The following is a 24,745-nucleotide window of genomic DNA, read 5'->3' as shown; positions in this document are numbered from 1 at the left end:
CCTATTGTTTCAATCCGCCACTGGCATCTGTGATCGTCGTCGTCGTCGTCATCATCATCATCATCATCATCATCATCATCATCATCATCATCATCATCATCATCAACAACAACATTAACATCAACATCACCATCTCCATCACCATTGATATTTTGATATCATCATAATCGTCGTCGTTGAGGTTGTTTTTATTACAAGAGGTGCCCGATTACGACGTAGATTAGAGATTACGCGAACGAACAGTAATCGACGAATAATACCATTATGCGCACTCTAACTTTTAATCGCGTTTTCATTATTTCTGGAAATGACTTTGCTTTGTTAGCATAAAAGATTGGAACGCAATGTGTCCGTATTTATGTTACAAAAACCTCTGTGAAAGAAAATATTAATCTTAAATGTTAGTCACTAGTGCAAAAAAATACCCACGAACAACTTTTAAATTAAATTAAACTATTTCAATAATATATTTTTTCAATTTTATTGTTGTTTTATAAAATATCCCTCCAGCGCCCCTTGTTCTAGGGTCAGGTAATTCATTAGTATAATATTATTAATTTCGATATAATTTTACTAGTATCACCACCAAATAGATAAATAAATAAATAAATAGATAAATATATAAATAGATAAACATATCTCACTCATTCAGAAAGCGGTTAAATGATCAGAGAAAAAAAATAGAAACAAATTCTTGCTTAGAAACAAGATAATCAAGGCAAAAATATCGGAAAATATAGGCAAGAAACGAAGGAGATTTAGAAGAGAAAAAAGGGGGTGGGACATTTGCCATTTGCAACATTCTGTTGAAAGAATGAAAAAGACAAAACAAAACAAGTAAAACAAACAATTAATGGTAGTGGAAAAAATAAACAGCGGCTAAATCGGAATCGAACCCGCAGCGCCGATTTCAAGCCGTATGAGACAGACGTCTTAACTTTTCGGCTACGCCATCCATATGAATGACGACGTGTATACATAGTAAGTTACTTGACCTCTACTGATTTGTTGTTGGGGTATAAATATTTTTTTTTATTGATATTTATTTACTTTACAATTTCTTTTTATATTTTAATGTGCATTACTAACGTTTTCGTATTCTTGAAGCAAGTGTCTGTGTACAATCACCGTTTGATTATACACGACATGTATTTTCATTTCATTACACTCAGACGCGTCTGTATAGATAGAATGCGCTTGGCCAAGGAGTTCACAACATTGCCTTCCGGAAGTATGACGGACCAACACACAAACTCTGTGAAGCCATGAACTTTTATAGTCTGGTTCATACAGTTTAGTGAGAACAACTCACAAACGCGGATGGCAAAAACAATAACAAAGGCCTGAGTGACGTCATCTTCGAACTATCTATATTATATAATCACAGTGGAAGCAAAGCGAGTTGTGCGCGACATGACATGCCGTACAAAACTAGAAGAAGGGGGGGGGGGGGGGGGGAATTCAAGGAATAAATAACTGAAGAACACATCCCTTTGTCTCATTAATTCATTTTAAAAAGCTGGTTATTCAAAATTATTACTTCTTATCCGTCTTATAATGATTGTAAAGATCAGACAAGCGTTGGTTCATGGTTATCGGTCGATGACAGGGACAGAAAAACACAAACAGAAAAGACCATTTTTTTAATTACCAAGTCAAAAAATGGAACGGTTGAATGTTTATTAGACTAGTTTCGAAATATTATGCGTCAACTAAGGTAATTTTCAAAAGCTATATGCGCTGTATACTGATTAAATAACCCGGGTTTCGTACTATTTAGTTATAGTCACACTCATGGGGGTAACGGATGTTTGTATGATACAGGAAATAGTGTAGAGTCTGTACCTACATAAGGGCTAAATTAATTATACAGGGAATATTCCGATTGGTTAATGCTTTGCATAATATCACGAAACTTGAATTAAAACGGTTTGGGCATGGGGGTACATCGGTTCTTTGGCTCAACATGTAGCAGATCTCATAATTTGTGGAATATTTTGATTTGTTCATGTATTACGCAGTTTTTATTAATACCTCTTTCTGGTAGTTTTCGTAGCAATGGGAATTTAAAACAGAGGAGGCATCTTTTTACTATCCTAAAACTAAAAGTTTTTAAAGAATATCGTGAAAATATATTTAAACATTGATGTTTAAAAAAAAATCCAAACTCCTCTTTCTCATCTTCTTATTCCTCTTCTTCTTCTTTTTCCTCCTCCTCCTACCCCTCCTCCTCCTCCTCCTCCTCCTCCTTCTTCTTCTTTTTCTTCTTCTTCTTCTTTTTCTTCTTCTTCTTCTTCTTCTTCTTCTTCTTCTTCTTCTTCTTCTTCTTCTTCTTCTTCTTCGTCGCCGTCGTCAAGAGCTAAAGAAAAAATCATCGTCCTTTCCAAGATTTAGAGATTTTTTTTTCAGTTGTGTTCGGCTCGACCCACTTGCACGAGCGTTTAAGCTATTTAATTCTGCACGTTTGATTGTTACCAAGCATAGCACACGAGAGAGCCATCTGCTTGGTTGTTACTTGGTGTAGTCGTTGATGGTGACGTGGTTTACATTCGCATTCCAACGATGCAGATGTCGCGGCAGTTGGTCAGTTTATTTATTTACCAGGCCCGTCGCCGCAGCTTAAGGTATCATGAATATTTGCTGGTCACTCGGTACGGCTTTTTATTGTTTTTTTTTTGTTTTGTTTTGTTTTTATTCCCTATTTGGTGACATGTTTGATTTCCGACTTTTTAAAAAGATAGCTTTTGACATTAGACTATATCATTTTGTTAAGTAAACCGTATTTGTTCGAATCATTTTCAATGTTCTTTTTTTTTAACGTTTGACAAACTCAACAGATGCATTTAAACCAATAATTAAAGTTGGTTAATCTCGAAGGTTTTCCAAAAAGAAAAAAAATTAACAATTCCGTTTTGTTTTATTTATTTTTAGTCCTCTCCTTTTTTACAACTGAATTGTCTTTTTAAATGCTTTATTGATTTCAAAAGAGGAGGAAAAAAAGAAACACTTACCAAGCGTTGTCTCCTGCTCTTAGACCACAAACTATTCCTACCCATATTAACCAGTAACTGTCGTACTCTCGAAAGACACGAATTTAAAAATGTGTCCGGAAAACTCGTCCTTCAAATAGTGATCGATTTAAATGACTCTCATCTGGCAAAAATCCTCAAACTAGGGACCTCTTGAGTCATTTAACTCGGACGATTTTTGAAGGACGAGTTTTCTGGCAATTTTTAAAAACTCGTATCTTTCCGGAGTCCGGCGATGAACTGGTTAAAAAAACGTTGACGTAAGTGCAGATCAATGACTGATAAAATGAAAGATGCAATGACCTCTCCTTTGTTGCTTTTATCTAGAGGAAGAGTATCAAGAAGAAAAAAAAGAAAGAAAAGAAAAAAGAAAACGCGCGCGCACACACACACACACACAAACACACACACACATACACACACACACACACACACACACAAATAAATTAAAGAAACGGGAAAAGAAAGAAAAAAAAAGACAAAAAAAGCACGGTGTTAAAGAATAATACACCGAAGTTATTCCTTTATAAAAATAACCCTTTAAGGGTTAGGTTGAATTTCTTTTCATATTATGTTTTCTACTATTTATCAGATTATTATTCAGATCTTACCATTTTCGCAAAGACATCAGCAACTATTAAATTTTGTGAAGTTCGAACCGTATCCTTGTAACTCATATCTTTGTGAAGACAAGGTATTAAATGTTAGCGTAGAGTCAAGCAGAAACATGTCTGATGGTTAAATAGTCCATTATTCACCATTGAATTAAAACCCTAAAGGGTTATAATGACCTTTAAAAAAAAGAAACAAAGAAACAAAAAGACCATGATAGATTTCAGATTTCTCTCGAATACTGAACTTAAAAGATAAACAATTCGATATATCGATGGCGTCGCGCGCAAACCGTCTAAGTCCGCGATCGGCATGAAATCGTTTTATTGGCTTAATTCATTCTATACCCTACGATACACCATGTCTATTAATATCTAAGAAAACACGAAACTCTAAATTGGCGAATTTGACATGTGATCAAACCGTACAAGTCCATTGGGTCTTTAAATTGCCGGTCTCAAAACGTCTATCTCCGTTGTCATTCCTTTTTGATTGTTTCAACGTCAGGTTATTGGTCTCCGTTACAACAATGCCTTTTCCTCAACTTGATGAGTTTTAAAAAAAATCTAAGCCAATAGCATCATTGTTTAAATCATAGACTGGCTCATGTATTTATTTGATCTTTTTAATAATTTATCATTTATCATAACATCGTACTTTCATTTCTTGATATTGATATTGAGCGGTATACTTCAAATGTAATGTTACACTGTTGGCATAATGAAATACAGCCAGAAATAAAAATGATTCTTAAAATTCTCTAAAAGTTATTAAAATACATTGACTGATATTGCTCTAATAGCTTTTGTTCTCTGTCATTATTGAAGATAATTATCTCACTTGTTTTATTTTACTTATGTCAACTGCTTAACGTCATGCTGCCTTACAGCCGTGGTAAACGAATGCTTCAACTCGGTTTAGAGACTCAGAAGCAAGCCAAAAGACGAAAGCTTCTTGAATCACCTGATGTGCAATTGCACAGAGAAATCCTTGAGCCTTTTCAGGACATTCTGAATCTATCTGTCTCGGAATTGATTGATGTACAATCTGACATGGATATTTAGTTTAGTATTGATGAAGAAATGTTTAACTTTTGTAATATTAGTAATGGTAAGATGGAGAGTGAAAGCGGTAAAGAAGGTGATGAGATGGACAGTGAGAGGATCAGAAATGATGAGGTGGAGAGAGACAGGGGAAAAGATGATGAGGTGTACAGCGGTATGGTGTAAGATGAAGTGGAAAGTAACAGTGGTAGGGCAGCTGGAGGTAGGGTGGAAGATAATGAGGTGGACAATGACCATATTAGGTTGGAAGGTTAAGAGGTGAAAAGTGACCATGGTAGGGTGGAAGGTTAAGATGTAGACAGTGGCCACGGTAGTGTGGAAAGTGTAAAGGTGGCAGTGACAGTGGTAGAGTGGGAAGTGAAGCGGTGGACAGTGAGGAATGTGATGAGGTGGACAGAGTAGGATGGAAGGGGATGAAGTGTGAGGGAACCAAAAGTAGAACAATCTCGAAGAAATATTTGGACAAACGCTTAACGGAGCAAGGCAAGGCTTATGTTGGCAGAAGATTAGACAATGAGTCAAATAAATCTGTTCAATAATGAAAATAGGCAGTCTCAATGGGGGTCGATGCTCGTGTAAAGCACAGTATCACCAATGCAAGAAGATAAATGACGAAGACCGAAGCAAGATATTTAATGAGGTGTGGCAGTGGATGAGTTGGGATGAGAGGATGTGTACAGCGTGTGCTACTTGTTTCTGCACTGAAAGCTTCTGTACTGTATACTAAACTAAACTGCAGGTGCATAATTAGTAATCAATTTATAATTTAGGGACTGGTGAATGTCTTTCCTATCTCTGGAATGAGACAGTGGGGACATTCACTGCTAATGAGTTTGCGACATGTTTATACGAGTTTCACGAATAAAAAAGATCATTTTGATACAGTGACCGTGATCTCTGATGACCCCACTTATCAAAACTGTAACCGTGTGTTAGCCACACCGTTTAGCATCAAATATGAAAAGATTTTGGTGTAAAAAATCTTGGAGCGGGGTTACACGCAGATGAGGTGGATAGCGTACATGCAACAGTTGAAAGACAACTGAAGAATGCTCACGTCTATTCACCTCTTGATTACGTGCAATTGATAAGGTCAGCAAGAAGGAAACCACGTACCTATCTAGTTAAGTACTTGAAATTCCAATTCTTCAAATACTTTGAAACATTTGGCACAGAAGAGATTAAAAGTATTAACCCTGGAGATGGGGAAAAAGTCACAGACATTTGTGCCTTAAAATAGTGTCCTTTTGGGTCAATTCATTTTTAATTATTTTCCCAGACGATTGGGTAAATCTCAAATTAGGGCGTGGGGATCAACTCCCTTCCAGTAATAAATAATTTTTTAAATGAATATTTTAATTGTGAGTTATTATCTGTTACACAATTCACTTTAATAAATCGATCTGAAATGAATTTAAAGATATTTTGCAATTTTATATCAAGTGATTCAAGGACCGACACTACATGTTCCCATGCTAAATACTTCAACTGGGGTCTCAGGCTTGATTCCTTTCTTTTGGGTGTTCAAAAGAGGGAGGGGGGGGGGGGTCGCAGCTTCTAAGGACAAGATCATTGTAAAACGTCTGTCATGTACTTTCCGTCGTCCAATAGAATAATTTCCTCAAGCACTTTCTTCTATTCTTTAAGCTTCCTATTAGTGTTAGACGGTACTTTTATAATCTACTGTGTCGACTGACTATTGATGTAGGGTTTGTGCAGATCGGATACGTAAAGTGATAATAAAACACTCCACTTATATAGCAATTATCCGCGAATACCCTAAGCGCTTCACGATTTACTCCCCCCGGTTGAAAACAGACACAGAACACAATGGAAATGACACAACGTTAGTCTTACAATTATTCGGACAAAGACGGAGCTGTCCTTATGGCCAGGTACTCATTTACACCTATGTCGAATGGAGTAATATGTGTAACGTGCCTTAATTGAGGACTCAACACCCGGCAAAGACAAACACAAATGGTGACCCATCTGTTCATTCAGCACGTCTGTGGAAGCTTGAACTTCATTTACAGCTAGACTCACTGACCACCGAGCTCGGTTCCACAATTCTAAAAAATTGCTTGATTCCCCACTGGTCACTTAGTTTTTTAAAGATATAAATCGAAAAACGAAAGTATTGCAAGTTGAAATAACCAGTCTTAGAATGTCCATACATATTGCAAGATGCAAAAACCCACGCACAATCCATCCAAGTCCCATGCGAAGGACCACAACTCTCGTTCACAAACCGTCTAAGTCAACAACACATCAAACCGTTTAAGTCAGTGACACTTTGTCGACGTGCAAAACGTACAAGTCTGATAAATAATGAATGCACAATAAAAGAACCAAAATTATGGTATCAATGATTGTATTAAGTCATAATTGGCTTGAATTAGCCTATTAAAATCTGAAATTGATATTTCATTTACTAATTAACGGTTTTATCGCTCTCCTGAAAAACTACCTCTTCTGGACATAGACGGTTTGCGCGCGACGCCATCGATATGTAAATGAAAACATAACAAATATCATTAAATATTATTGACATAACACTACAAGATACAACAACAACAACAACTACTACTACTACTAACTACTACTACTACTACTACTACTACTACTACTACTACTACTACTACTACTACTACTACTACTACTACTACTACTACTACTACTATACTACTACTACTACTACTACTACTACTAATACGATTGAGCTTTTATAGAGCGCAATATCCACTAAACGTGCTCAATGCGCTTTACAAATGGCGGTGGTAGCAGCAACAGTAGTGGTAGTAGTAGTAGTAATAGTAGTAGTAGTAGTAGTAGTAGTAGTAGTAGTAGTAGTAGTAGTAGTAGTAGTAGTAGTAGTAATGATCGGACTACTACTACTACTACAACAACAACTACTACTACTACTACTACTACTACTACTACTACTACTACTACTACTACTACTACTACTACTACTACTACTATTACTACTACTACTACCACTACTGTTGCTGCTACCACCGCCATTTGTAAAGCGCATTGAGCACGTTTAGTGGATATTGCGCTCTATAAAAGCTCAATCGTATTAGTAGTAGTAGTAGTAGTAGTAGTAGTAGTAGTAGTAGTAGTAGTAGTAGTAGTAGTAGTAGTAGTAGTAGTAGTAGTAGTAGTAGTAGTAGTAGTAGTAGTAGTTGTTGTTGTATCTTGTAGTGTTATGTCAATAATATTTAATGATATTTGTTATGTTTTCATTTACATATCGATGGCGTCGCGCGCAAACCGTCTATGTCCAGAAGAGGTAGTTTTTCAGGAGAGCGATAAAACCGTTAATTAGTAAATGAAATATCAATTTCAGATTTTAATAGGCTAATTCAAGCCAATTATGACTTAATACAATCATTGATACCATAATTTTGGTTCTTTATTGTGCATTCATTATTTATCAGACTTGTACGTTTTGCTCGTCGACAAAGTGTCACTGACTTAAACGGTTTGATGTGTTGTTGACTTAGACGGTTTGTGAACGAGAGTTGTGGTCCTTCGCATGGGACTTGGATGGATTGTGCGTGGGTTTTTGCATCTTGCAATATGTATGGACATTCTAAGACTGGTTATTTCAACTTGAAATAGTAGTAGTAGTAGTAGCAGCAGTAGTAGTAGTAGTATTACTACTACTACTACTACTACTACTACTACTACTACTACTACTACTACTACTACTACTACTACTATTACTACTACTACTACTACTATTACTATCTACTACTACTACTACTACTACTACTACTACTACTAACTTACTACTACTACTACTACACACACTACTACTACTACTACTACTACTACTACTACTATTATATTATACTACTACTACTACTACTACTACTACTACTACTACTACTACTACTACTATAGTAGTAGTAGTAGTAGTAGTAGTAGTAGTAGTAATACTACTACTACTACTGCTGCTACTACTACTACTACTACTACTACTACTACTACTACATACTATACTACTACTACACTACTACTACTACTTACTACTACTACTACTACTACTACTACTACTACTACTACTACTACTACTACTACTACTACTACTACTACTACTACTACTACTACTACTACTACTACTACTACCACTACTACTACTACTACTACTACTACTACTACTACTACTACTACTACTACTACTACTACTACTACTACTACTACTACTACTACTACTACTACTACTACTACTACTACTACTACTATACTACTACTACTACTATACTACTACTACTACTACTACTACTACTACTACTACTACTACTACTACTACTACTACTACCACTACTACTATTACTACTACCACCGCCATATTATTTTACCTTCCTGTAACAATGATCAGGTAGAGTGGTTACCTGGTGTTTGTTTCTCCTGCTGGTTATGCAAAAATCATGCATTTCAATAGTGTTAGTGTATACTTTATATTCAGTATTATTATAATGCAAGGTGTGGTCAATAATGTAATTTAGGTCATTAAACCTTTACAGACTAGATTCGATTTTTGAAATCATATTACACCATTTTCACTTAGAGAACAACGACATATGGGGGGGGGGGGGGGGGGGGGGTTATGATGCCCTATGAGAAACTTGGTCTCGCCTTTAAAGAGTTAATTAAATGTAGGCTTGAATTTAAAGACGTGACATGAATTCAATGTGTGGTGCCCTAGATCCGTGTTTTGAGTTAATGGTGGCTGTTAGCGTCTCTTTTCTTTTAATCGACGGTAGTCATTGAATATAACAACTTCAAAAGGAAACAAAATACCAAATCCTTCTTCAGCCAACAACAAAAACAAACACTTAATAACCAGATAGACGTGCCAAATAATTCATTGACGTCTATGTGGTTTTCAGTGAATTATTTATGTTTTTATTGTTTTTGTTATTGGCTGGAGAAATGGTTTTGAGCCTGAAACATAATGTATTTGTATTATCTTTTCTTTTGAAGCTGTTATATTCACTTCTGTTTGTTGGGGTTTTTATTTTTTTACACTCCACATCTTCGTGCCGCTTAGTATCACATTGAAGTATGTTCAGTCGTTGGTGACAATGATCGCAGAAGTCAGCATTGTCTCCTTGGCTGAACGTACATCAAGTTGTACCCTTGGGTGTTTTTTTTCCCCCAAGAATATAACTAATATTTAGGCGGATTTAAACCATCGTAGGCCAAACCTCTCCCTCTCTCTCTCACTCTCTCTCTCTCTATATATATCTCTCTATCTCTATCTATCTCTCTCTCTCCTCTCTCTTTTCCACAAACAAGAACCCACATGCATACAGAAAAGAGAGAGAGAGAGAGAGAGAGAGAGAGAGAGAGAGAGAGAGAGAGAGAGAGAGACTCACACATACACTCGCACACAAACACACACGCACACACACACGGACAGATAGATAGACAGATATATATATATATATATATATATATATATATATATATATATATAAGAAGAGAGAGAGAGAGAGAGAGAGAGAGAGAGCGAACTGACATACATACACTATCCACGTCTATCTTCTCATAATCTGAAACCATTCTGCCCCTCTCTCTCTCTCTCTCTCTCTCTCTCTCTCTCTCCTCTCCCTCTCTCTCGTTCTGACTCTCTTTCTCTTCTTTTCTCTCTGGCTCTCTCTCTTTCTCTCTCTCTCTCTCTCTCTCTCTCTCTCTTCCTGACACACACACACACACACACACACACACACACTCACACAGACGCAAACATACACACATACAAATACCAATTTTTAAAAAAATACACGGAACAATCATTGGAAGATAATTATTGAGGATTTGGACAACATAGACAAGCAGACGCATGCTCATTCAACCAGACACACACAATCGCCCAGTCTTAATCTTTACATATTTATTACAACGGGCCAATCAATCAGAAATCACGCTGCTATACAACTCGAATAAAAAAGGTACATTGAAATCAGCAAGATTGAAAAAAGAATTAACCCCAGACATTGGTCTCAAAAAATAAAAATGGGAATCCAATACCTGCAACAAGAGGGGACCTTGGGGACTTTCCAAAATACCAACATTGCCCCGTCTTGATAACAACAGGCATTCAGATCCCAATGATACATTCAATACCGAAACGCAGATGGAATTTTCGAAAGACTGACTGGGATGCATTCTCTATAACCATTGACAATTCATGCCAAAGAATAGAGCCAAAATACGAAAATATTAGTGGATTCAGATTCACGAAACTTGTTCTTGGGAGTTCAAGAACAGATACCAAGGGACTTCCGAAAACAATATATCCCTTGCTGGACAAATCGTAGTAAAGAACTGATCAAGAAGTATGAGGACACTCATGATGAAAATATAGCGGAGGTGCTGTCACAGTCTCTGCGTGAAAGCCAAAAAGAAAGGTAGATTGACGTGGTAGAAAAATTTGACCTGAGTCACTCGAGCCGCATTGCATGGCAAACAATTAAAAAAAATTAAATCCTGAGTCATCCCAAATAAGAACAGCGCCATCAATAGGGGTCGACATAATAGCCAAAGAAATAAAACAAAGTGGAAAGCACATGCCAAACCTCAACTTTGAGAAGAACGTTAGAAAATAATACCAGCACATATTAAAATCACAATCTCCTCAAGGCCTATTCCTCTCAATGCCACCAAATGAAATTAAAGAAGTGCTGAAGAAAATGAAACATTTGAAAGCTGTGGGTATAGATGGGATCTATCCAGATATGCTCACCCAAGCAATCGACTGATTGGCAAACACCTTTACAGATATCATGAACAAGGGTAAATATCTACAACTATGGAAACCTGCAAAGATCATTGCCGTCCTGAAACCAGGCAAACCAGCGACAGAACCAACCAGCTACAGACCAATATCACTACTATGCTGCCTGTACAAATTACTAGAAAGAGTCCTACTGACAAGACTCATCCCTTATTTAGACAAATGGATACCAGTGCAGCAGGCAGGTTTTAGACCACAAAGAGGAACAATTGAACAAGTTTTGGCATTTATAGAATCGGGATTTGAAAATAAACTGAAGACTGGTGCCGTCCTAACTGACCTCTCTGCGGCCTACGATACAGTCTGGGCTGGAGGATTAATGTTGACATTGGCCAGAATAATACCGTGCAAGAAAATTATCAATCTCCTCTCAAGCATGATCGGACCTAGAAAATTCCATGTTATTCTAGGAGGGGGAAAACGCAAAACAAGAAAGATAAAGAACGGTGGACCACAAGGATCAGTCATTGCACCTTCACTGTTCAGCATCTACATCAATGACATGCCTGCCAGCCAATCACTTCAACTTGACTATGCAGACGACTGGGTATTGGCCATCAATCAAAAGACTGGGAAGAAATAGAAATAGAAAAGACACTTAGTGAGGAAACATCAAAGCTAAAGGAATATTTCGACCAATGGTATTTGAAGATGGACACCACACAATCTGTGTCCACTACATTTCATTTTGAACAACAGACATGCCACCAAAACCCCTAACATTTTAGTCGATGAAAATATCCTGCCAGCAGACAGAAATCCAAAATATCCTCGACAGACAGCTTAACTATAAAAAAAGCATAGTGAAGGAACACAAACAAAATTTCGAAAAGAAACAGTCTGCTTAGAAAATTAGCCGGGACCATCTGGGTAGCAACACAACAGGTCCTAAGAACGTCAGCATTAGTACTCTGCTATAGCGTCGGAGAATACTGTGCCCCTGTTTGGACAAGAATCCCCCACACGAAAATTCTCGACATCAAACTCCGAGAATCCATGCGCATAATAACAGGATGCCTCAAATCAATACCAACCCCTTGGCTCCCAACTATAAGCGCAACCGAACCATCAGAACTCAGACGAGAAGAAGCAACCCAATTATTATCCCACAAACTGAAAGACCCTAATTACCCCTTTAAAAACTATCACAAATGAAGCACCCAGAACATCACGATTCAAATCCAGAAAGCCCTTCTACCATTCAGAACTTTAAAAAATCGATATTGGGGAAGCCTGGATGGGAATATTCGACAAATACCATGCCCAAAGACCCAACAGTACTTATGCCAGGCTTCAGGAATGGCAATCGAAAACAGTGAGTCGCCTCAAATCGAGTACTGAAACTACGACAGGACTGCTGCAAACAAGCATCGATGAGGTCTGAGGGAGTCAGCCGGCTGTCCTCACTGTCACTGACTACATAATCCTATTACTGCCCTGTAACGAGATTGGCGGGAGGTTTTGAGGCTGTCCTCAACTGCGGTGACGAATTTAAATACTGGCTGGAGATGTAGCCATACGCTACTACCGTTACAACGGCAGTCATTGGTAAAAATCTGAAAAGGGGCGTATGAAATTGTACCAGACATGGGAGAAAGGAAAAAAAATATATCAGATTTTCTTGGCAGGTAATCGAATTTCAGACTTCCTGTTCAGAGGACCTGAGGTTGGATCCCCAGTCGAATCAGGCTAGGTTTTTTAAATTTTTAAAAAAAATTTTTTTTTTTTTGGGGGGGGGGGGGGGGGGGGGGGGGGGGGGTGTTTTTTTCTTGTATTTTTTTCTGCTTTCTTTGTCACTGGTTAATTCACACCTTTTAATATTTTTATGTCAAGCCTGTGCCTGCTCCCTTATTTGTTATGGGCATTGCTTCATGAGCCAATAGTCTCCATGATACTGTTAAACTCTCATTAAGAAAATAGAAATAAAAAGAAGAAAAAAAAACACTTCCGAGTATACGTATTATGACTTTGAGTTTGTTCTGAACTTTTATTATTTCAGATTTCACAGGAGAAAAATTCAGCAAAACAAAAAAAAAACAAAAAAAAAAAAAACAAAACAAGCAAAACAAAAACAACAAAACTATAACATCTTGTAGATGGCCAAAGTGAGAAAGACAAATTTGGGACTACTTACTTAGCACTTCAAGTTGGAGACAAGACCTCAATAAGTGCTTCAACGGCTTTTGAATAAACAAGAACATATATAAATATCAAACTGCTATGACACAAGCCGCTTTATGTAATGCAATGTGATATTTCATTTTCAAACGGGAATAAGACTTGAGACAAGCATTATAATATTGCCTTCAACGATCCTCAAGAATTGTCTTCTAGAGAGCGAATCATCCGACGCTTCCAAACATAAACGTTTTTGATTTACTACTACGGATTGGCCAAGGCTTCCTCAGCCCTGCACAATGAGCCAGAAGCTGTGTCGATGTTGCTTTGCTAATACCAGCCTACTGGTCTACCTGCTTGTGATCCTCTTTGGGGTGGCCTCTTGGGTGGACATCAATGGATTGTGGGTTGAGTTACCCATCTTGGTGCAACATCTCCCTGAGGGATGGGATCTACCTTCTTATATGGCTGTCATTATACAGGTAAGAATCATGAGAATCATGTATGGGTATATGGGTGTACGGGTGTGCTTGTATGTTTCAATGCTGATGGTTTTCCTCGGATCCGCCGAAATCCGCGATTTTTGAGTCAGAGGAGGAATTTCCTCTTTTTTTTAAAGTAATTTTTCCCTCAATCACATGTACTGGCAGTGAGAGATTTGATGTGTGGTGGAACAACTAGGTGCAGTTTCCCACTCTCTAGAAGTTAGCTAGAGTATCAATGATAGTTTATCATCTCAATGCTCTAAAACTGTGTGTGTGTGTGTAGGGGGGGGGGGGGGGGGGTGAATGCTGTAAAAATAATGGGGCTTAAAGGCAATCATTCAAAATTTTCCTCCCTTTTCAGTTTTTGGCACCATCAACACTGATGTTTGTGTGTGCCTGTGAGTCTGTGTGTTTGTGCCTGTGTATATGTGTTTAGATAGAGTTAATGTTTTAGTTATTCATCATTTTCACATTTACTTCGTATATCCGATTTTGAAATGAATTCATAAGTCCTGACGTTACAAAAAAACTGTCATCGCCTGCACTGGGGTTCGAACTGTAACCTTCCAATCCAAGGGTACCAAGACTGGGTGACTAAACCATCATACACCCTCATTTCGCCCATTTGGTGTGTTTGTGTGCGTGTGTGTGTGTGTGTGGGTGAGAGAGAGAGAGAGAGAGAGAGAGAGAGAGAGAGAGAGAGTAGAATATAATTCATAAATATTACTTAGAGTAGTAATCTTTCAAATCCATTAGTCCCACTGGGAGAGTTTATTTCAGTTTTTGTAGCGTTGATAAGAAAGCAATTGCTTGCTATCTTTTTGGTAAGACGCTATTCTACCTCACAGTAATTTCCGCCTGATTTATCAGACACAGCTACCTAATCACTGCTGATAGACAAGGGGACGGGAGAAGGGGGCAGGGCAGAACCTTTATGTTGGACTGTACCCGAGACGCCCAAACTTAGCCCTTTGCCAGTAAAGCGAGAGTTCTACCTCTGAGGGGATCATTTTCATGACCAATGTGTTTAGTATTAATCCGATTAAAACGAAATTCAAGAGACCCGGTGTAATCAATTTCGGTAAAGATAGATTACGGGCTAAGGATAGGGACTTTAAAGACACATGAAGGGATCGCTGTCATAATGATGCCGGTTTCCATCATCATTGAATGATTTTCTGCATAAAGTGTGAAAGATTACAACTTTCACTGGAACTGGAATGGAAAATGCTCGCTGGAAGTGACTTATTTGAATTTGACGTATGCCTCTTGGCTCCTGGTGACGCATAGGGCCTCAACAGCGCATTCCATCTTCTATTGTCCTTGCCACAGACCTTGCCTCACTCCAGGGCCCGTTGAAAAAATCGGATTTCATGTGAGCTGACCAAGCAAGTACAGACTAAAATCACGGCACTTTCGGACTCAGTTTCGGCAAGTTTTTGTCATTTGTTGAGGCCGGACTTCAAGTTTAGTCTGAGACTAGTTACTAGGATACATCACAGCGCCGACAAGATAGCAGCTGTTTTTAGATTGCGAGAGCCTCTATTCAGAAGGAAAATACGTCAGTTAGTTACGAATGACAGAGGCAAAATGTGTCATGTTGCTATTGACACTGGCTTTAAAAAAAAAAACACGTAAGATAAGTGAAGCTCGTCGAAAGTACACATTTTTGTGAGTAAAAAAAAAAATAATAATAAAAAAGCGGGCTCGCTAGTTGGGAGTGAACGAAGACTCGAATTCGAACGGTTTGGTTCAAAGACCAACAACAACAAAAACAATACAAAAAAAAAAAACAATTAAAAAAAAAAACAACAACAACAAAAAACGATTAGAAAGTATAACGGAAACAAAAGTTATTCTGTTGGCATTGTAAATTGTAAATGACTGAAAAAATGTGATTCATCAGAACACACTTTCTGTAGGTTTGTTTGTATTTTGTATCTTTTGTATTTTTTTTTTGTTTGTTTTGTTTTCTGTTTCAATTTGTTCGAGTTGTAGTGAAACGTTCATTGGCCTAAATATAGACAGTCGACCATTGACATCATTGTAGTCGACAGTCAATATTACGTGATTTGATTCTCATGGCAAAAGAAAATTCAAATATGAAACGGAACGAAATATATATATATATATATAGTTGTTGTTGTTGTTTTTTTTTCTTAAGTCATATAATTTTAATACGTGCTGACTCAAGCTCTCTAGTACTTTCAAGGAAAAAGATTTCCAAAGAGGAACTTAGCAAAACATCTGGTTATATATATATATATATATATATATATATATATATATATATATATATATATATATATATATATATATATATATTATATATATATTATTACCAGATGTTTTGCTAAGTTCCTCTTTGGAAATCTTTTTCCTTGAAAGTACTAGAGAGCTTGAGTCAGCACGTATTAAAATTATATGACTTAAGAAAAAAAAACAACAACAACAACTAATTTTCCGAAATGAATCACATTTTAAATGTCAGAATAATATAAGCAACAATATGCTTCATTACATAAAAACCATGAAATTAGGATTTTTACATGAAAACCATGAAAAGAGGATTATGACATGAAAACCATGAAATTAGGATTAAAATATTGTTATCGTAATCAATATTCTGGCGTGGAATTCACCGCTATTGTGAGGTTTGTGTAACAAACATGTAGAGGCTTTTAATAAACAATGTAACAGTTTTTACTTTGGGGAAGTCAAGAAAAAAACAAAACACAAGTAGGATACTGGTATAGTCCATGGTGAATGGTGACTCACATTAATGATACACATGTGTGTAACAACCTGTTTCAGTGTGTTAAGGTGGAGATTACTTTATAATTATCCAATCCATTGTTGATGCACTTCTCCGAACGTCGAGCATGTTTTTATCAGTAATAGTAGTTATTGCAGAACATGATATCAATTAGATCACAAACAGTAATTACAATTTAGAAATTACTCACTTGCGAACAGTTAACGCTGAACACACAATATTTGAATAACTGAATAATTATCCCACCTTCTCAGTCAAGAACATGCAAGCCACATTTTGAAAAGAGAAAATGTAAACGGTGAAGAGAAGTAATTTTTCCGGTTTAAGTAAGGATTGTTATAGGGATAACACAAATATGGATTCATCGAAAGTTACATAATAATAGCGAAGAGAGAAAAATGACAATACAGTATCTTAAATTCTTTTCAGTTTATTGATGTGTGTTTGTATAATTTAACCCTTTTCATGTACCGGACCGTTACTGGACTAGTGGCTTATTTTTCATTTCCACTCTACTTTTTTTTTCCTAAAGGTTGCCAACGTTGCCCCTCTGCTCTACACAATCATTAGCTCAATCTGGCCACATCGGAGGATCGAAGTTCCTGTGATCTACGTCATCATTTCTGTTGGTGTTGTGTCGTGTCTTCTCCTGGCTTTATTCTGGGACAAGACTTCAAGCATTGCTGGCACCGAGCACAGCATAGCTCTTTTTGTCTTACAATTCTTCCTTGCTCTGGTGGACTGCACATCATCCGTTGCCTTTCTCCCATTCATGTCAATTTTTAAACCCCAGTACATGGTGGCTTACTTCATTGGTGAGGGATTCAGTGGTCTCATTCCAAGTCTAGTCTCGCTAGGACAAGGTGCTGGTAGCATGAAGTGTGTGCAAGCGTCTTGGACAGGAAATATGACTTCTACTTTCACAAACGCGACAAGTAACGAAGTAAACAATAGGTATGACATCATGAATGAAGGTTCGGTAGTTTCTCGTTTTAGAGCAATTGATCTCAACATATCTTTGTCCTCTATCAATGGAACAACTCCAAGTTATATCACACATTCAACATCAGCATCTGCAGCAGTGGCAGTGGTTCAAAACTTTCCCGTCTACCAATCACCAAAGTTTACAGTTCAAACGTTTTTCCTGTTTCTCATGGGGCTTATGACTTTAAGCCTTATATCCTTTACCCTACTCCACAACTGGGCATACTGCAAGAAAGAGTACGTCATCGTCAATTTTTATCAGATCGAAGAAGCGGAGACCATTTCTTGGAACAATGATGAGGATGCTGCCAATCCTGATTTAGTGCCATCTGTGTCATCACCAATGACGAGCAATTATGTTGCCTACGCTGAAGTCGAAATAATTAATAGCATATCCGGTGTTCCCTGCTCGAAAAATATGACTTCATCGGATGGCGGTAATGAAGTCACACAACAGAGAGGACCGATATACAATTCAAACAAAAACAGAAGAAATGGCCAATGTTGTAACGGTAAATTTAACAGTACCAAATCTGCCCGAGGACTCTTAGCGGCCCAAAATTCGTCAACTTCAACTAACCTGTCAATTGGGGGATCATCTTCAGGAGACTCCACAGAATTGGACGACCCAAAACAAGAAATGAAAAATATTTCCAAAGGAAAATATGCTCTGTATCTAATTCTGACTGCTTGGATCAATGCTTTAGTTTGCGGAGTCTTGCCGTCTATTCAGACTTATTCATGTCTTCCCTACGGCATCAGGCCTTACCACCTCTCCGTTACTCTCGCTAGCATATCAAACCCAGTCGCCTGCTTTGCCGCTCTCTTCCTTCAGATGAGTTCTACGAAGACCACCGTCTTCATGACGTTCTTGGGCTCTGTCCTTTCCGGGTACCTTCTTCTGACTGCAGCAACAAGTCCTTCCCCGCCCCTTGTGGACCACAATGGTGGTGCGTTATTGGTGGTAAGATGATCTTGTCAATTGTTTTCCGTTTAAAAAAAACAACATAAACTACAATGAAACCGCGTTTTACCGTCATAACTTTTATTTCTAATCTTTATTTTTTTTATATCGTCATTTGCGACTAGCGAGATCGGTGCTTAATAACGGGCGGGATGCTATTTTAGATATCCCAATCAAATTAATTGTTAAAAGAAAATTGTATTTTGGGATTTGATACTTTTTTGCGATGGTGTCTCTTCGGATTCATGCTAGACACAACATAGTTAAGAGCCATTGTTCAAAAAGTACATCGAACTTCTCTGCTGTTTATCGCTCTCCTCCTCCTCCTCCTCTTCCTCCTCCACATCCTCCTCCTCCTTCTCCTCATCTTCCTCCTCCTCCTCCTCTTCCTCCTCCACATCCTCCTACTCCTTCTCCTCATCTTCCTCCTCCTCCTCCTCCTCCTCCTCCTCCTCCTCCTCCTCCTCCTCCTCCTCCTTTTTTCCTCCTTCTTCTTCTTAGTCTTCTTCTTCTTCTTCTTCTTCTTTTTCTTCTTCTTCTTTTTCATTTTGATAGTCGGGGGGGGGGGGGGTACACGGAATTTAGATCTCACCACTTTTCACCATTCTTTTCTACTGTTGGCCTTCTCCAAGAGTTCCTCCATCTTCAGTCCTTTCCATTCCTTGAAATTGTCCATCCAAACTTTCCTTTGTCTTCCTCTTCTTCTTCTTCCTTCCAGTGGACCTTCCATCACCGTTCTGCACAAACCTTCATGCGTCACATTGTGACCAAACCATGACAGTTTCCTTCTTCTCACTGTGGTGATGAGGGGTTCCTGTCTTCCTGCACGATCTTGCACTTCTTCCAGCACGTCATTAATGGTTTTGTTCTGTAAACGGCACCCCATACGGCAGCCGTATAGTAAAATGGAAAGTACCAGTTGTACAGTTTATTTCGAAACTGATTGGGCTTTTCCATATTTTTGTCAGTCTCGTTCGTGTTGCTGTTGACATTCCTATTATTGCCTGAATCTCAGTTGTACTGGTACCCTGGATAGCAGAGCACCCAAGTATTTAAATGTTGACACTTCCTCGAGTTTTTCATTGTTGATTGAAATTTCTGCATGTCCATCATTTCTGCTATTTACCAGTATCTGAGGCTTTTCTGACTCATTCCCATGCTGTTTTTCATTGATTTATGTGCAAGTGAGTCAGATATATCATGTAGTTCTTGTTCGCTTTCAGCCATGTGGTCTACGTCGTCAGCAAAACGCAAATTACACAATTTTCCTCTGCCAATTCATACAGAGGTTCGATGATTTTTGAGAGCCTCGCTCATATTTTTTTCTAGGAACACGTTGCAGAGCACTGAGGTGAGTATGCAGCCTTGTCTGACGCCCATATGTGTCCGGAAGAACTCACTAAGCTCGTTGTTGTTAAGAACTGCACTTGACGCAGTACTATAGAGTGCTTCCATTATTTGGATTAGACCCTCTTCGAAACCATAAAAGCGTAGCGTATCCCAGAAACCGGCATGCCATACCCGGTCAAATGCTTTTCGGAAGTTTTTGAAATTGTGAAATAAGTCCTTTTGGTGTTGAAGGAATTTTTCTGTCAGAATTCTGTTATTAAAGACTTGTTGTAAAGGGCTCCTTCCAGCTCTATAACCAGCTTACTCTTCTGACAGGTTATCTTCGTTTTTTTTTTTTTTTGGGTTATTTTTTATAGTTACATTCTGTTTAGCATAATCCCTGTGGATATACTTGGGTGGCTAATGAGACTTATGGTCCCATAGTTACTGCATTTTTTAAAATCTTTTTTTTTTTCTGGGAGAGGGATAATCAAGGATTGTGTCCATTCTTTTGGCCACCTTGCCTCGTTCATTATCTTTTGGTATATAGAATTGGCATTGCCACCACTGTCTCCTCTCCACCATTTTAAAAAAGTTTTGCCGGAAGGTTATCTATTCGAGGGTTTCTTTTTTTTTTTTTTTTAGCTTAAATTCTGGATTGCTGCCTCAACCTAATTTTTCATTATTCTTGGTATATCTGGGTTTTGTGTGTTTCTGTTCTCTGTCAAGACTGCTGGGCCTGGGCTCAATTCGATGTTATACAGCCCGTTGCAGTATTCGGTCCATCTGTTCTTCTTTTTCACCGTGATTAATTCCATACTCTGCTATATATTGGTTAGTGCTTGACGCTGACATTATTGTGCTATCTCGCCCGCTAAAATCGTTTCGGAAAAATGGAACAATTAGAGAGAGAGAGAGAGAGAGAGAGAGAGAGAGAGAGAGAGAGAGAGAGAGAGAGAGAGAGAGAGAGAGAGAGACGAATGGGAAGGTTAATTTGTTTATGAATTTTAAAATGTGGTCCGTCAAAGTAGTGGACTTAACTTAATCCGATGCAGACGGAAGGAGAGAATCTTTGGTTGACCTGATGGTGGACTCGTTAAAATGATAGTAAATTGAAGTCTATTGTATTCAAACCGTTCAAGCCCAGACGTCGCCAAAAATATTTACCCTAAGAGAAAATAATTGATATAATATTGAAGCTACTAGAATTAGTGATGAATTCAAAATCTGTCAACAATTATAAAGAAACAATCTTGATGACCACTTCAATAACCATCCACCACTGTATGATGTGAATTATGAATTTTCACTTATAATAAGGAGAATAATTCATAACTCCTGTGTGCGTTCCTGAGGGATTAGACACGATTTTTTTTTTTTTTACACGGACACAGAGGCTCATGATGACCTGCGTTCCAGTTCATTGTCCACAGGGTTATTAATCGGGAGGGGGAATTACGGTCCACTCCAACCCATTGACGTAATTTTTTTTTTTTTTTTTTTTTTTTTTTTTTTTTTTTTTTTTTTTTTTCAAAATGGCGGCGCTGAATAGCGACGCACAGTTACACCTATGTGATGAATTCTTTTGATATTTTTTGTTTCATGACAACATTTCACTCATTTACGTATTAAACGTTGTATGATTGTTCGTATTAATGAATGGTATGTACTTCAAACTTTAAAGTTTAGAGTTCTGCTTCAAATCCTCGGAAAAATCGTTCGTATCAATGTTTTTGTCTCAAGGAAATCGAAATGGCGGCGGCCTTGTTTACTTCCGACACAAAAGTGCACCACTTATTTCATCTTATTTCGCGATTTGTTGATTGAAGACCTATCCTTCGCTTAATATTATATAAAGCGTTGTATGATGATTTAGAATTACAAAGAGGCATCAAAAATAATAAACCATCCTGTTGATGAAGTAGAAAGAATTCATGGAAAAGCAATAGAAAGGAAAGCATTCTCAATTACCAACAATAAAAAATTTTATACCATGAATTTGGTCTTTTGCCATCTGGGAGAAGTTTTGTCAGATTAAATGTGGAACTAACAAGTATAAATCAACGTTCATTCTATCAGCAATAAAAATGTTGAATATTTCATATGGTACAGCAAAACCAAGGATTGATGCGTTGACTGATTGACTGATTAATTTGTTTAATGTTAGGCTAGATGAAGTGACCAATTGATAATGATGATAATATTTGGTGTTGAATTGCCAAGAATGTAACGAATTGAAAATGAAATGAATATGTTAATGTTGTGTATGTCGCATGCGTTAAAGAAAGAGAGGAAGAGAGAGAGGGAGAGAGAGAGAGAGAGAGAGAGAGAGAGAGAGAGAGAGAGAATGGGTAGGAGTGAGGTGTCTGTTCAATGTTATAGTTATCATATAACGTTATGACAAGTGTAACTAAATGACAAATTGCCATATTTATGGATAATAAAGATCTATTATTATTATTATTATTATTATTATTATTATTATTATTAATCTGCAAGATAATTTTGGGAATTACGGACAGCGTTTGTTTGTGCATTGGAATATTACGACTATTTGCTTTAAGGTCTAAAGCGCAATCATTCTCAAAAATGGATAATGACTTTATCACTTTACTTATTTATTTCATAAGAACAGATGGCAAATCCCGATGCCAATTTTTGTGTAATTTAGACCATAGTTTTTATAAAGATATTTTATGAAAGAGATTCCAATCTATAATAATAATAATAATAATAATAATAATAATAATAATAATAATAATAATAATAATAATAATAATAATAATAATAATAATAATAATAATAATCATAATAATAATAATAAATAATAATAATAATAATAATAATAATAATAATAATAATAATAATAATAATAATAATAATAGATCTTTATTGTCCATAAATATGGCAATTTGTCATTTAGTTACACTTGTTATAACGTTAAACGATAACTGTAACATTGAACAGATATTTCACTCCTACTTATTTTCTCTCTCTCTCTCTCTCTCTCTCTCTCTCTCTCTCTCTCTCTCTCTCTCTCTCTCTCTCTCTCTCTCTCTCTCTCTCTCTCTCTCTCTCTCTCTCTCTCTCTTATTAACCGCACAAAATCCAATTTAGCGTTGTAGAATGACACAACTGCTTGTTAAGCGAGTTGCACCAACTCATATAACTCAACTTTCTAAACTCTCTCTCCCCAGATACTGACGTGGGTGATTGTCATCTTCTTCCTAACCTACACCAAAGTTTGCATTGGCCTAGAATTCCGGAAAGAAGGTCGCCGGGCATTACTCTGGGTAGGGGCCTTTACACAGGTGGGCGCATTGGTTGGGGCGCTCGCCATCTTCTTCATTATCAACTATCACCATCTTTTCCAGTGGGCCAACCCTTGTAGGTAGATGTAATGAGAGCTGTTTGGCAAATCACTGAGAAAATAAAGGATGTTCAGAATTGTGGAGAACTATGATTGAGATTATTCATATAAAACATTCTCATAAATTTGTTGATGATTGCTTACAAATTGCATATTGTTTGAACAACGTTTCCATAAATTATAATCAGCAAAGTTGTTTTTTTCTTTTAAACAGGGAAAGATTTATATTATATATTATATTAAACTGTGAGAGTTGCATTCCGTTGCTGCACACACTTTCACTGTCAATCTCTTTGCCACAATTTGCATCAAACTGAATACTAAGCTGCTAGAAGGTATGGACTGTAAAAAAAAGTAAAGAACAGAATTATATAAAACAGCTTACAAAAGAATAAAATACTTGCTACATAATGTTTCGCACTCAAAACCTCTCTTCAGTCAACGAACAGAAAAATTAAAGTGATATATATAATCAGAGCAGATGTAAGAATAAGTACCTTTTGTCCAGTCGGGGTGGTCGAATATGGAGGGCAAATAACTGAATAAATAAATAAATAAATAAATATGTCCCCTTAGAAATTTGTTGTTTCGTTATATTCCAATGGAAGAACCCAGGCGTCAGCCGCCGTGAAGCGCCGCAAAGTGAACTAGGGAGAGTTGACTAGCTCAAGGCCATACAACACGGTGGTTAGTCTAGGTCAAACTCGATATCTTTTGGGTACGAAGCAAAAACCATACCGCTGAACAATGCTGAACCATGCAGCGCCGCCAAGTGAGCGAGGGTGAGATGACTTGCTCAATGCCACGGCGGGTTGCTCAAGTCGAACTCGGTATCTTTCGGGTAGGAAACCCTGCCATGAGGCACGCTGCCCAGTGCAAGACCATGCGTTCGGTATCTTAAAAGGTTTGAAATACAGCCCACTCCGGATAATCGCAATTCGGTTAATTGCAACATTTCCCAATAAACGCAATTAATTTTATGTAAAGTCACTGGTTAATTACATCAAACTTTGGTTAATTGCAACACATTTTCGACCTCAAAAAGTGTCAAATTTAAGAAGTCAATCAAACAACATCTCATGATTAAATTTCATCATGACAGGTTGAAGAATCGAGAGTGGGTGTGGTTTAATGCTTCAGTTGGGTGTCACCCCTCTATTAGACACAAAATAGGACGATGCATTGCAGTATGGGTTTGTG

At 37.4% G+C, this 24,745-nt stretch overlaps 1 protein-coding gene across 2 annotated transcripts in view; it reads left to right on the top strand.

Annotated features, from left to right (window-relative positions):
- Nucleotides 1-23,942, top strand: part of LOC144977192 (solute carrier family 52, riboflavin transporter, member 3-B-like) — an 83,518-nt gene extending 59,576 nt beyond the window's left edge. For both annotated transcript variants that reach the window (XM_078922130.1, XM_078922131.1), the window contains exons 2-4: nt 13,519-14,119; nt 17,431-18,846; nt 23,373-23,942. In XM_078922130.1, the coding sequence (XP_078778256.1) occupies nt 13,937-14,119; nt 17,431-18,846; nt 23,373-23,570 (1,797 nt within the window). In that variant the 5' untranslated portion in view covers nt 13,519-13,936 and the 3' untranslated portion in view covers nt 23,571-23,942. The remainder of the gene's footprint in view (nt 1-13,518; nt 14,120-17,430; nt 18,847-23,372) is intronic.
- Nucleotides 23,943-24,745: the final 803 nt, after the last annotated feature.

This window comes from Berghia stephanieae, chromosome 7, assembly GCF_034508935.2.
Source record: "Berghia stephanieae isolate SIO BIC M18660-M18661 chromosome 7, UCSD_Bste_1.3, whole genome shotgun sequence".
NCBI classification, from domain to species: domain Eukaryota; kingdom Metazoa; phylum Mollusca; class Gastropoda; order Nudibranchia; family Aeolidiidae; genus Berghia; species Berghia stephanieae.
Note: the sequence above shows the minus strand (reverse complement) of the source record. Positions and strands in the feature narration are given on the sequence as shown.